Here is a 15251-nt window from a genome sequence, read left to right on the forward strand (position 1 = left end):
TATAGTATTTATATTATATATTATATATATATATATATATATATATAATATTATATAAAATATATATTTTTTAAAGTTAAGTGTTTAATTAAATCAAGTTAAATATTCATATTTTATAAATAAAATAGGTACATACAATTTATTTTTATTTATAATATATCCTAAATAATTTATTTCATATTTAAAATTTTTTAAACAATAAAACAAACTGTACCATAAATATAATAATATATAATAATATGTGACAATATAAATTAATTATTAATTTAATAATTCTTTTATTCAAATAAATTAATATAAAATATAAAAAAATAGCATAAAAGGTAATAAATAATTATCAAAATAATAGCTAATCATTTCATTTTTCATATAATTAATAAGAATTGTTTTAATACCTTTTGTAATAATATTTAAATGGAAAAAAATATTGTGTTAGTTAAATGGTAGTTATTATTTAAAATAAAATAATATATATATATATATATATATATATATAATAAAAATAATTTACAAATAAGGGATTAATTTATATAATAATAAAATATATTTTTGAAGATTTTTAAATACATTGATAGTTTTTAAAAATTTCTTTAATAAATTTATTTTTTATAAAATAATTTGTATATTATTATTTTTAATTAGAAATTCTATTTACTAGTTTTGGATTAGCAATAAAATCATTTTACAATTAAAATCATAGTTAATTAGCTTCAACTTAATTATCATATTATGTTGTATCTAATCCCTAACTATTAGCTACAACTTAGCTGCTATATTATGTTGTGTCTAATCCCTAACTAATTAGCTTCAGTTTAACTACCATATTATGTTGTGTCTAATCCCTAACTAATTAGCTACAACTTAGCTACAATATCTATGTTGTGTATAATCTCTAACTAATTAGTTACAATTTAGCTACCATATTTATGTTGTGTTTAATCCCTAACTAATTAGCTACAACTTAGCTACCATATTTATGTTATGTTTAATTCCTAACTAATTAACTACAACTTAGTTACCATATATATGTTATGTCTAAGCCCTAACTAAATAGTTACAACTTAGCTACCATATTTATGTTGTGTTTAATCCCTTACTAATTAGCTACAACTTAACTACCATATTTATGTTATGTTTAATTCCTAACTAATTAGCTACAACTTAGTTACCATATATATGTTATGTCTAATCCCTAACTAATTAGCAACAACTTAGCTACCATATTTATGTTGTGTTTAATCCCTAACTAATTAGCTACAACTTACCTACCATATTATGTTGTATCTAGTCCCTCACTAATTAGCTACAACTTTGCTACAATATTTATTTGTTGCTAATTTGTCTCTAATTAGCGAGAGATTAGCGAGTAAAATTTTCCCTCACTAATTTCTCTCGCAAATCAGCAAATTTCTTGTAGTGAATCAAGTATAGTAAGAAATAAGGAAAATAGAAAAACCAATAATTGTAAATTGAAGAATGAAAAATAAAAGTAAAAGTAAAAATAGTGAACTAAAGATATAATATTTTTTGCTACCCATGGTTATATGATGATTTTAGTTTTTATATTTATTAACTAAAGAGCTATTTTGTGAAATTTATTTCACTAAACAAAGTGACATCTTGATGAGTTATTATATGCTTGCTAATAGTAGAAACTTCTTGGAGTGTTTAATTAAGAAAATTCAACATGTGTTCAATAGATTCTCAAGTAGTACAACATTTTCGTTGAGTAAATTAAACTTCCGTTTAGTGATTTTCTTTGTCAAAATTATTAATCTTCGTAGTTATTTCTCTAAGTGAATTTTGTTTTTGCGTTGTGAATTCTTCAAAGTATATCAAATGATCCTCTTTTGTGGTTTTTGTTAAACGATTCCATGTTTTGTGATTGTGTTCAGAAAGCATTGTTAATCATTCTAATTTGTAGATTCAAAAATTCATAATAATTAAGTTTTACCTGGACGAAGCATTTCAGAAATTGAAATATATTATATTTTAGATTTCTTTCATTTTCTAACTAACTTATTCGGATAAAGAAATTAAAATAACTTACATTTCAATTTCTTATTTGGATAAAATAATTGAATTTCTTGTCAGATAAAATTTCATTTTAACAATATTTATTTTAGGTTTAATTATGTTTTGAGTTCATGAAAAATTTGGAAACGGACTTGATGACCCAAAATAGATTGGGCCGACCCAACGACCCAACCGGGCCGAGTCGGTTGAGAAACCCAAATGGGCTAGGCTGGGTCGGCCCGACGATCCAGACAGGCCTGATCAGCCTGACGATCTATACGAGTCGGTAATGCCCCGTCAAGTTCGTCGACCCAGCCCGACCCGACCCATGTAAGTCGTTGGCCCGACTTGACCCCACTAGGTCGTCAGAACCGCAAGTTTGTGTCGTTAGGCCAGCCCGACCCAACAAGGTCGTCGGGCCCATCTAGGCCATCAGGTCGGTCAGGCTTGTCGTGTCAACGAGTTGGTCGGGTCGTTGGGCCTATTAGACATGCTTGGGTTGTCAGGCCTGCCTGATACCTCTAGGTCGTCTGGCCTGCCCGACTTGTTTGGGTCGTTGGGCCTGCCCGACCCGTTTGTGTCGTCAAGCCCTCTAATCCATATGGACAACCTAGCCCGTCATGGTTGTCGAGCTTGTCAGGTTCGTTTGGGGTTGAGTATAGAGTGTGAGGTTGAGTGAGAAGAATTTCAAATTTCACCTTTTTTAGGGTATTTGAATTTTTTCTAATTTAGCTAATTGAAATACTTCAAAAAAATGCATGCATTTTAAATGCTTTTCAATTTCTCTATCTAAACAAAACATTTCATTACAAAGAATTTCAAAATTTTCAAATAGATGAATCACCCTCTTGAATTGTCTCATCCAAACACACCCTTACCATGTGTTTGGATGGAGCATTTCAACAATGCTTAGAAATTGAAATGCTTTGTATTTGAATTGCTTGTAATTAAATTCCATTCTTTTTTTAAATAACTTGTTTGGATGAGGAAATTAAAATACCTTACATTTCAATTTCTTGTTTGAAAAAAAAATGAATTTATTGTGAGATAAAATTTAATTTTAACAATATTTATTTTACGCTTAATTATGTTTTGAGTTCATGATAAATTTGGAAACATGCTCGACAACCCAGATTGGTCGGCCAGACCCAACTACGCAACCAGATTGGTTAGACCCGACGACCCACCCAAGCTGGACCGATTGGGAAGCCCAGACAGGCTGGGTGGCCCGATGATCTAGAGGCCTGACGGCCCATACTGCACGATTGTGCCGTCAAGTTCATTAATATGGCCTGGTCCAACCCGTCTAGGTCATTGGCCCAATGCTCCAGATGGGTCCGATGACCCGAACGGGCCCGACGATCAAGACGGGCCTGACGGGCCTGAAGACCTGGATGGGCCCGACGAGCTGGACAAGCCCGACAATCCAGACGTGTCCAAATACCTGGACGAGTTCAACGACTCGGACAGGCCCGTACACCCAGACGGGCCCGAAGACCCGAACGAGTCTGACGACTAGGATGGGCCCGAGGACCCGGACAGGGGTGAGGACTTGGACAGGCCCGACGACTCAGATTGGCCCGACGACTTCGACACGTCCAACGACTTGGACAGGCCCGACGGCCTAGACGGGCCCGAGACTCGAACGTGCCCGACAACTCGTACGAGCCCTTTCAAACCGTCGGGTCCGTTCGGGTCGTCGGACCCGTTCGGATAGTCTAGCTCGTACGAGTCGTCGGGCCCGTTTGGATTATTGGGACCGTCCGGGTCATTGGGCTCGTTCGGGTCATCGTTCCCGTCTTGGTCGTTGGGCCTGTCCGGGTCGTCGGGCCCGTCCGGGTCGTCGGGCCCGTCCGGGTCGTTGGGCTCGTCCGGGTTGTTTGGCCCGTCTAGGTCGTCAGGCCCGTCTGGGTCATCGGGCATGTCTAGATCATTGGGCTCGTTTGGGTCGTCAAACATGTCTAGGTCATCGGGCTCGTTTGGGTCGTCGGACCCGTCCGGGTTGTCGGGCACGTCTAGTCGTCGTGCACGTCCGGATCGTCTAGAATGTGAGGTTGAGTGAGAAGAATTTCAAATTCCACCTATTTTGAGGATATTTGAATTTTTACTAATTTAACTAATTGAAATCCTTCTAAAAAATGCTTGCATTTGAAATGCTTTTTAGTTTCTCTATCCAAACAAAGCATTTCATTACAAAAAAATCTAAATTCTTCAAAAAAATGAATTGCTTCATTGAAATACTCATTCAAACACACTCTCAAGAATTTAATCGAGAATTTTGAGTTTAAAGTCTAAAAAAAAGTAGTGCAATTAAAAGTTTATGAAAAGTAATGATTAATTTCTTAGTATTATTTCCTTAATTCATTATGCATCACTGGTTTCTAGGTCTATCTGTAACTACAAAACATTTTCTAAATGAGTTTTTAAACATTATTCTATGTCCAAATTGCGCATTATACTTGATCCACCTATGAATTAAAACAATTGTGTAAACCTAAATTCAATTTATGATACAATTTAAATATTTTAAACAGACAAATCCAATTATTTCTAAAGAATTGAAATCTAAATATTTAAAACCACATAAAATCAAATCCCAATCAATAAACCTAGTAAATTTTAAAGTCATAATAAAAGCAATAAAGTTAAGAAGAAAACAAAATAGCACACCCTTATTTGATAAGTTCACACCTGTTACATTCAACCTCAAGGCCCAGTAACACCAATCTATTTAAGCTTTCAATACTCCTTAACTTATCATAAATATCCTGTGTAAAACACGGGTATTAAATTAAACATGCCATTAAAAAATAACACAATTTAAATATAATTATCACTTATAAATTATTTTATAGACTAATTTGCTTCCCAAAAGCACAGGTCCTTATAATTTTATATTAGTTATAAAACCTTTTTATTCAATAGAGAATATTTTGCATTACATGATATTATATTTATAGTAAATTTATCAATTTTAAAATATTTACTTATAACTATATGCTTAGTTTAAGTTGTATATTTTTTTCCTACCACTTAACTATCTATAATGATAAGATTAGACTGGTTCGATTCCGTCCCTTATTAAAGTTATGATCAAATTAAATTTAAATTTAAATTAAATGTTTCTATCAAAATTTTGTATTAAATAAGAAAATGATAAACCCAACCTATACTCACATTATCCTCAATTAATAAAACAAACTTGTTTGCTTAAATAAATTTGGAGCATTTGAACTGTCACAGTTTTGTTCTTAAAAAACATCTTAGAGGACGAAGAGAGGTAGGAGTATTTAAACTTCGCTTGACCTTTGACCTCAATTTCTAAGCGATGTGAAATTTATTGGGTGTATCGGAACAATATCGATCATTCTCATACTTAAGATATCACAAATTAAGGAATTATTTCTCTGCATTTTTTTTCTCATATTTTCCTTCCAATAATTCTAGAAATAATGACTAAAAAACATTTCCATTTATTTATAAAGGGAAATACAAGTAGTGCAATTCAACAATAACTGAGAATACAAATTTTATAAGGCAAGTTGTTCGACAAGTTTTGAAATCAAATATAAAACAAATGATTGTGTGTTGTCTTGATCTTTCACTTGATGCAAATCAATGAAACAGACCCTTAACAAAATAACATGGCCTCTTCCAATGATTCGGTTTTGTCTTAGGAATTAGCCAAAAGAAAAATATTTCTCAGAAGACTTGGACTTTAAATTCCTTTTAATATTTTCCATTAGAACTCATATTATGGGTCTCTGTCTAAGTCATCTTTCACATGATAATAATGAACTCAAAAGAATATTTGTTCAGGAAAACCTTCACCATATAAGCTCACAAATTATAACATATAGATTATGACATTTTCCCATTCACATGCAAGCCAACTGTGTTGTGTGATTCTTTCTGATTTTTGTATTCTTGATTAATACTCTAATTTCTATTCAACACCTTCAATAATACCTGAAACAAACACATGTTAACTTTTGAAAAGGTGTATTCTCTTTTTACTTTGTGTTGTAGGAAAAAAAAAATTATGAAAAAAAAAATTATGAGAAAGAGAGCACTATATCTAACATAGCACGTGTTAATGGCTTCGGCCACATGTTATCCATAGTATCATCATTTCACTCATTTGTTAGGTGATGAACATGTTGGTATAAGCTTTATGATTTTGTACGCAATTTAATCTTGTATCAATAAAAAGATAAAGAAACATTGCATCATATTATTAATATTTTTTGTGTTCTAAAACATACATGTTTTGTATTGATTAAGAGCTGTAGCGGAATAGTCGTTTGGTATAATGACCTTCCTCAACCAAATTAACAGATTTTGTTGAAAGTCCCACATCGACTAGAAATAAGACAATTTCATAATAATATATAAGTTACGTACACGATGAATCACATCAACAAATAAAATTTCTAACAGAACATTTGGTGATTTTTACATGTCAAACCCTCTTGGTATAGGTTTAGCCATAACATAAGCATATGCATGCATGGTTGCATTATGAAGTCTGTGATTTGTTCCCTGTCCCGTCTGATACGAGTTTCCAATATCAGTCCCTTTTGCTTTATGACCAACAATTGGAGAGAATCTGATAAGAGTTTAATTTCTTTTCACCTTCACTATTCCACTCTTAACCAATTAAAAACATAACTTTGATCACACTTATTCCAAATGTCAACAATAAAGAGTGAATTAGATATTTTCTCATATTTTATCATAAGCAAACCATTGTTATTAAATCAGAAATAAATGGTGAAAAAGCATATCATCTTCTTATAAAGAAAAAACCCATTATACATGAGTCATCTTAGCAAAACCATATGATATATTTTTAAATTCTAAAAGCATCTAGGATGGTTTGATATTTTATATTATGAAATTCAAGACTCCAATGAATGCCTTACTAGTAACCCAGGTAACTTTAAAAACTGATTGGTTTTGGATTTGTCTCTTTCAACAAAGTGACAGATCACAGTGAATAAATATAATAGTCCTTTTCTTGTGTATATATATATACCTTATCAAACTAAAACTCATAGTTAAGTCCTTTTGCTCTTTTGACATTCTCCTTCTCCCTCATGCTTGCATCATGAAGATCATTGCAGAGCTACTGTTATTTGTTGCAGTTCCTTTTCTGCTCAACAATGGAAATGGAATTCAAGCATTCTCCACACATAGCATCAATTCCAGAGCAACTGCAAAGCAACCTTATCGAACTTCTTATCACTTTCAACCCCAAGAGAATTGGATGAATGGTATTGTTATCCCCTCCAAGTTTTTGTGAATCCAATTTTACTATTTCAGCATTAATACTTCGTAGGAATACCAGTTTACTGTTCAATTCTGTTTCTTTTGTTGAACCATTGATAAGTCTAATCCTTTTCTTCTCTCATTTGATATGTTTCTGCGGACATAATTGGACATGGATGTGCTCATTTTGCAGATCCCAATGGTAAGCGCTTGAATTTATAGAACTATCTTTTGTTCTTTTTGTGAAATTGGATCAAATTGTTCTGTTTAAATAGACTTCACTATAAGAACTTACGGAACAAAAATAAGTCAACTTCTGCAGAAATCGTCTTCTAGTTTCTCACTTGTTCTGTGGATGTCTGGCGTTAATGTTGATTTAATCTCTCAGGGCCTATGTACTACAAAGGTGTTTACCACCTTTTCTATCAGCATAACCCTGAAGCAGCAACCTTTGGTGATAGGATTGTGTGGGGTCACTCAGTATCCTATGATCTCATCAATTGGATTCATCTGAATAATGCTATTGAACCAAGTGGAGCATATGATATTAACAGCTGTTGGTCAGGCTCAGCCACTATAATCCCTGGGAAAGAAGAGCCTATGATTTTGTACACAGGAATTGATGATAAGAAACATCAAGTTCAGAACCTAGCTGTGCCAAAGAATCTATCAGACATCTTCTTAAGGGAATGGGTGAAACACTCTGAGAACCCTGTGATGACTCCACCAAGTGGAGTTGAAGTTGATAATTTCAGAGACCCTTCAACTGCTTGGCAGGGAAAGGATGGGAAATGGAGGGTAGTGGTTGGTGCCCAAAATGGTGATGAAGGGAAGGCAATTCTCTACCAAAGTGAGGATTTTGTGAATTGGAAAGTGGATCCTAATCCCTTTTATGCATCACAAAATACTGGGGTTTGTGAGTGTCCAGACTTTTTTCCTGTGTACGTGAATGGCAGCACAAATGGGGTGGATACATCTGTGCAAAATCCAAGTGTCAGACATGTCTTGAAGATAAGCTACCTAAGCAAGCTGCATGATTACTATTTTCTTGGTAAATATGCATCTGATCAGGGAAACTTCATTCCTGATGTAAGGTTTACAGGGACTAGTTCAGACTTGAGGTATGACTATGGTAAATTCTATGCTTCCAAGTCATTTTTTGACCATGCCAAGAACAGGAGAATATTGTGGGGATGGGTGAACGAATCTGACTCCACACAAGATGACATTCAGAAAGGATGGGCTGGTCTACAGGTATTCTAGTTTTTTCAGCTGCCCTATTGTTTTCATTTATCAGATTCAATCCAAAGAGATATATTTGACAGATATGTAGAATTTTATGTTAGTTTGTTACCTTAATCATTGTTCAATATAATCCAAATAACATCATTATGAACTTTGACATCTTAGTTATGCAGACATCAGATGTAATCATAGATAGATTAGTGTGTATGTTCATAATACAAACAATTCCTGTCATACTAAAGTTTCTAAAGATTTTCTTAACATGTAGACAATTCCAAGGCAAGTTTGGCTTGATAAGAGTGGGAAGCGATTGGTTCAGTGGCCACTTGAAGAGCTAGAACAACTACGTGGCAAGCACATAAGAATAACGGGGGAGAATCTTGTGCATGGATCAAATCTTGAAGTCTCAGGTATCACTGCATCACAGGTAAGTAAATAGACTCTATATTTTCACTGATAAATTTCAGACCAAGCACATCAATGGTGAGTGCTTTCAATTTTGAACTTTTGAAGGCCGATGTAGAAGTGTTGTTTGAGGTACCTGAGCTAGAAAAGGCTGAGTTTCTTGATCCAAATGGAGTTGATCCCCAACTACTTTGTAGCCAAGAATATGCAGCAAGAAGTGGCACAATAGGGCCATTTGGTTTGTTAGCTTTGGCTTCAAAGGATCTCAAAGAACACACTGCAATCTTCTTCAGAATTTATAGAACACCCAATACATATGTATGCCTCATGTGCAGTGACCAAAGCAGGTTGCTTCTGAATTCTAACATTCCCTCAACATAGTTTTTTGTTCATATACATGTAAATTGTGATTGAGACAGATTTTTGTTTACACATTGATACAGGTCCTCATTGAGGCATGACCTTGACAAAACCACATATGGAACTATCTTTGACATAGATTCAAATCTAAAAACGATTTCACTAAGAAGCTTGGTATGTCTATTTCTGAAAAGCATTACTCACTCTTCTTTGTTTTAGATATGCTTGATGTGTTGTTGTTATGCAGATTGACCACTCCATTATTGAGAGTTTTGGTGATGAAGGGAGAGTTTGTATCACTAGCAGAGTTTATCCATCATTGGCTATAGAGAAAGATGCTCATCTTTATGCATTTAACTATGGAAGCCAGAGTGTGGTGGTCTCAGAACTGAACGCTTGGAGCATGAAACAAGCAGAGATTGGGTATGAGGGAAACATAAGCTATACCTGAGAAGGGTTAGAAGATTTTTGACACTGTTGGATGTGTGTCTTAGTGTTGTTTTTCCCTCTACATTGGTCCCTCTATGATTGTCATATCTAGGATATAACTATGTTGTCTATTGTTATTTTAGAACGACATGTAATGTGTGAAATTTGAAATCTCTGTTATGTTTTTCTTTGTTCTTTCTCTCAAAATATGTGAATGAATATCGATTTTGATGGTTTAAAACATATTAAAAAAACTTTTAAAATATCATTATTAATATATTTTTGTTAATGCAGGACAACGCTAACATATCTAATAAAAATTATGGACTCATAACTTTGTAGGGATCAATAGATTCAACCAAAAAATTCTAAATTTTAAATCTTAAACTCTAAACACTGCTACAAATTATCATACTACATGAAAATTTTCTTGCAAATTTGTTAAAAAGATTTGTAAGAAAAGATTTTTTCCTACTATTTTTTCTAAGAATTTTAATTGGCAAGTAATTCTTTCGTAGGTAATTATTTCCTACAAAATTATAAAATTCACAAATATTTCTTACAAAATTTGTTGCAAAAAGTGTTTTATACAAAATATTTTGTAAAAAATAGGCAGTAATTTCCTGCAATTTTTTTTTTCATAATAAAATTTATAAGTATTTTCTAAAAAAAAATTCAAAACAAAATTAGCAGAAAATATAAGTTTTTTTTAGTAGTGAAACCTTAAACTTTGCATCTCAATTTAATGTATAGGTAGTCATTTTCATAAAAATAAATTATTTAACACTTTTTATTATCATTTGACGATCCTTTACAAGAGCAAAATTGTCCTAACAAAATTGATCTTTTATATTTTTAAAGGAAAAGAGAGAGAAAAAGGTAATGAATGATAGGATTAAATAGAAGTAAAAAAATTGTTTGTGTCAAAGTACCATTGTCCCGTAATATGGGCTACGTGTTTTATAACATCATTTCTATTAGGCTTTTTTTTTCCTTCCCCCCATTATTACTACTTGCACTTCATTTTAACAACTAAAAGACCAAAATACTCTCACTTGCCATCGTTACTGCTCTAGCCATTGTGTCTTATTTTTGATGCAGAGAGAGAAAGAGAGGGAGAGAATAAAAATATAGGTTGTTAAGCTTGGTGGAGATTATATAGTTTTGTAGTTTTTTTTTTTCTTTACAAATCGTCTAATCTGAGCTTGTTTTAAAAAGCTTGTTTTGAAAAGCTTATTCTGAAAAACATTTCATATGTTCTGGAAATTGAAAAATTTATTCTAAAAAACCTTTCAGGCCTGAAAATCTTGTTCAACAAATACTATTCAAGAAAACTTGTTCTCGAAAGGTTGTTTCCAAAAAATTCCAAAATAGATAATCCAAAAATCACTATCGAAATATGTCATGAATGGTAAATGGGTCATTTTAAAAATTATGGAGGTGCATATAATAATTATGGAGCTACCTAAAGCAAAGCCTTATATTACTATTTACATTTAGATTGGCTTAAACTAATTGATCTATTAAGTGTATCATAGTGTGAACAAAAAAACTAATGTGACTTTAATGACTGAAAATCAAATTGGTCCTTTATGGGATAATTTGAACCCTAATTGGTTAAGATGTTAATCACGAAAATGGTCTTAATAAGAAACAATTTTCTCCTCTTGGGATTGTAAGAGAGAAAACGACAATTTTGTAAAGAATAAATGGTTTGGTTGAGAAAGGTTAATTAAACCAATTGTTCATGATCATTATTAGATTCAATTGCAATTAGTTATTAAACCCTTTTATAGATAATTTGTGTTTTAGTTAAGGATCTTCGTATTGGTTTGAATAGACTTGAGAATCCAAACTAATTAAATTGAATTGGATAACTACTTTAAATGGATTCAACATGAACCACATTAATAAAATTTGATGTTGATAACTTGTACCAAATTTTGAAATTTCCAAATCCAAGAAAACCATGTCAAACCAACAATCCTTATTAGAATTAATTGTTTGCCTTTTGGTTTGTGTGTCAAAGTGTGGGTATTCTTGGTTTAGGGTTATGAGACTGCTTCAGTCTAATTGTTCAATTGCTTAAGACATTTGTGATGATGGAGGTTATCTTATTTTATTTTTGTTTCGTGTTATGTATGATTGTGAAAAATTTGTGAGCATTTTTATTTTTCATATTTAATTTGATGATCATGATTACTGAGGAAGCAATACATGAGAACATGTTAACTTTTAAGTAGAAGACATTTTATATAGCGAGTTAGAAGGATCGAACTAAAAAGTGAATTTTTTATGACGGGTCCTGAAGAATATATATATATATATATTGAAAATGAAAACTTTTAATGTTAGCTGTATAATAATGGGTCGGAAACTGGTATAGAAAGTATTTTCTGTGTTAGTATTTTGTATGTTAAATATAATGCTATTAGAGGAATAAAAAAGTAACAGAGAAAAAGATCATCCTTTGTAGAGTATTTTTAGTGCAACAACAAAAGTTGTTAGCATAATTTTGAAACTGCATTGATACAAAAACAAACTACAACATACAATTACGGCTGTTTGATATAAAACATTTATAAAAGGAAGTTTTTAATGAAAAAAATAAAGACTTGTATAGATAAAACAGATCCAGGTGCGGCGGAATTGGACAACAAATCTAGGAGTGTCAATTTAGATTTTGAGATATAATTTACTAATTAAAAAAAAATTATATTTTTACTTAAACTATTTTCGTACCACAATTTACACTTCTCAACTTTTAATTTTCATAATTGATTAAATTCATGCAAAATAGATATTCTAATTTTTATTCCAATTCAAGATTATTCAACTAATTCATTGTATGTAGAGAAAAACATAAAATTCCAACATTTTATAATGTAAGGTTATACTAGTTTAAAAAAATATATAATTAGAGTTCATGCCAATTACATAACAAAAAATCCCTTAAATCAAGTTTGTTTTCATACTAATTTAGGGAAAACTTAATTTAAAAGAAATATAGTAATGAGAGAATCATAAATTCAACATACATAAATCATACTAGGATACTGATTTAGGAGATCTTGTAAGTATGAGTTATTCGATCTCTATGTTCTCTAATCTTCATTTCTCAATCTGTCTTTTTTTACTTTTACACTTTATTAATGGTTTGCTGTGAAAAAATTTTATGATCAAATACAAAACCTTAATTTTTTATTAACCAAGGTCCATACAATTAGTTTTTATTTTATTTTTTAAAAATATATAAATAATATATATATTTATATATATATATATATATAATTTAATCAAAATAATATAATAACATATAAATATAAATTTTAAAATTATTTAAATATATATAAAAATTAAAATTAAAAACCTTGGGGAGCCATGGCTCCCCTCGGTCATATGCATGGTCCGCCATTGTCCAGGTGATACATATATATTAAAGTAAATTCTACATGAAAGAGATAAATAAAGCTTCGAAGTACTTCAAATATTTGTACATCTAATAGATGATCTCGCGAGATCTCATTTCACATTGTGAAGATAGACTCCAGGACAAATAGTGCTTATTTATACATCTAATAAAGTTTTTCCTAGTAAACTACCAAATTTTTGTTGTACAATCAAGAATGATTTTGTTTATTTAGTCAATATAATGATGTTACATATTTAGACTCAATCTTAAGAGAAGATTAACTAGTAACCATAAGTGATTTTATAGACACTACAAGAATGTCACTGTTTAGCTTCCAAAAATGGTGTCGGCCATAATGGAGACGCAAAAGGGCGTGGGCTAAACCTACGCACAACCCACTCTATAGTATTTATAAAAAAAAAAAGAGTAATTGTTTTTATCGTCGGCTTGGTCGACGCATAATCTAAAAATCAATTGTCGGTTGGCCGACGCATCTGAATTCAATAATTGGCGTTAGTTGGCCTACACATACATCTTTTAAATAAATAAAAGAACAAATCTTTAATTAGGTTATGTTTCGAGGTAAAGTTTTTCCCTTTCTCAATTTCATTTTGTCTCCACCATTTTGTTTGTCTAACATAAACCCGTTGCCCCCTCTTCCGCAACATAGTATGCCACAACCATTGCATCATTTCTTAGAGTTTTGCGTCTCTTTTCTACAATGAGTGAGAGAAGGTTTGGAATTGGTTAAGCGGAATCAAGGGGTTCCTGTAAAGGAAAGTTCGTTCCCCAATCTACCATAAACAGTGTTTGTGACTGTGAGTTTGCTTCTGCATTCACTGTAAGGGCTTCTTCAAGTCATTCTGCACTCTTCCATGACCTATTGCACACTGCATTGGTCCAAGATCATCGCCTATGCGCTCACCTTCAAAGCCCCTTCCAGCAACACTCTCGCTTCTCCGTTCTAGTCACCCCACAAGCCAACAAGGGGAGCAAAGAGATTTCAATTTCCATTTTCAATTCCCAATAACTCTTTATCCTTCTCTTTCTTAGTTTTGGGTTTTTCCTATTAGGGTTTCTTTGCTTTGTGTGTTGGGATGATTAAATTCAATTGATTTTGTGTCATTCTTGCTTTCTCTATCTACCTGATGCACGTTCTGGGAGGCTTTGTTGATGTTTAAGACATGTTTTTCAACCATCGGCGGACCTACTTAGGGACTAGGGGGAGCCATGGCTCCCCCAAACTTTTAATTTTATTATATATATATATATATATATATATATATATATATATATATATATATATATATATATATATATTTAAATATTTAAAATTTATATTATTATATTATTTTTATTAAGTTATATATATATATATATATATATTATATTTAGTGTTTAAAAAGTAAAATAAAAATTAATTTGATGGATTAATAACTGGATTAAAGAGATTAAAGTTCTATATCTGGTTATAAGGTTTTTCAAAACAAGTCATCAAAAAAGTGTGAAATAAAAATTAGAATACTCATTCACGTGAATTCAATAAATTAGAAAGATTAAAAATTGAAAAATTTGAATTGCATGGTTTAAGTAAATGAAATAATTTTTTTTAATTAAGAAAATTATATATAAAAAATATAATTTGGCACCCCTAAATATTTTCTCCAAGTTCCGCCACTGTTTTCAACCGCAGTTCTTTAATTTGAACACCAAGAGTGAAAGCTGTATTGTCCAGTGAAGATTCAGAACTGGTTGGTGTTGATCATTAAGCATTTTAAGTGGAGGTAAATAACTTTTGGAGAGTTAAAATATTGAACTTGAGGTGCGTAACTAAGTTGAGTTTTGAATAGCATATTATTTTGACTTTTGAATAGCATATTACTGATATGGAAACTTGTAAAATATTGCGTTGAATTCTTTCCATTTGCGTCGTATTGACTGACGAAAACTATTTGAATTTCTTTTTCGTTTTAATTATTCGTGGGCTTGACCCACGCATGGGAAACTATTATTATATTTGTTATTTATTTTCTTCGGTTTAGCCGACGAGAAATACGCAGAAATCATGCGTTCCCATTTAGCCGACGCAAATGTTTGCATCCAGGAAATGGAC

General features: G+C 31.8%; 1 protein-coding gene across 1 annotated transcript; it reads left to right on the forward strand.

The window, feature by feature from the left end:
• Positions 1–7066: 7066 nt before the first annotated feature.
• LOC114195259 (beta-fructofuranosidase, insoluble isoenzyme CWINV1-like) lies at positions 7067–9917 on the forward strand. Its single transcript, XM_028085662.2, has 7 exons — positions 7067–7292; positions 7481–7489; positions 7676–8541; positions 8801–8959; positions 9046–9284; positions 9381–9471; positions 9545–9917. The coding sequence occupies exons 1-7, from the start codon at positions 7127–7129 to the stop codon at positions 9746–9748; spliced, it is 1734 nt and encodes a 577-aa protein (XP_027941463.2). The 5' UTR covers positions 7067–7126; the 3' UTR covers positions 9749–9917.
• The last annotated feature ends 5334 nt before the right edge of the window (positions 9918–15251 follow it).

Source organism: Vigna unguiculata, chromosome 8, assembly GCF_037176805.1.
Source record: "Vigna unguiculata cultivar grain cowpea cultivar isolate G323 ecotype 2 chromosome 8, ASM3717680v1, whole genome shotgun sequence".
NCBI classification, from domain to species: domain Eukaryota; kingdom Viridiplantae; phylum Streptophyta; class Magnoliopsida; order Fabales; family Fabaceae; genus Vigna; species Vigna unguiculata.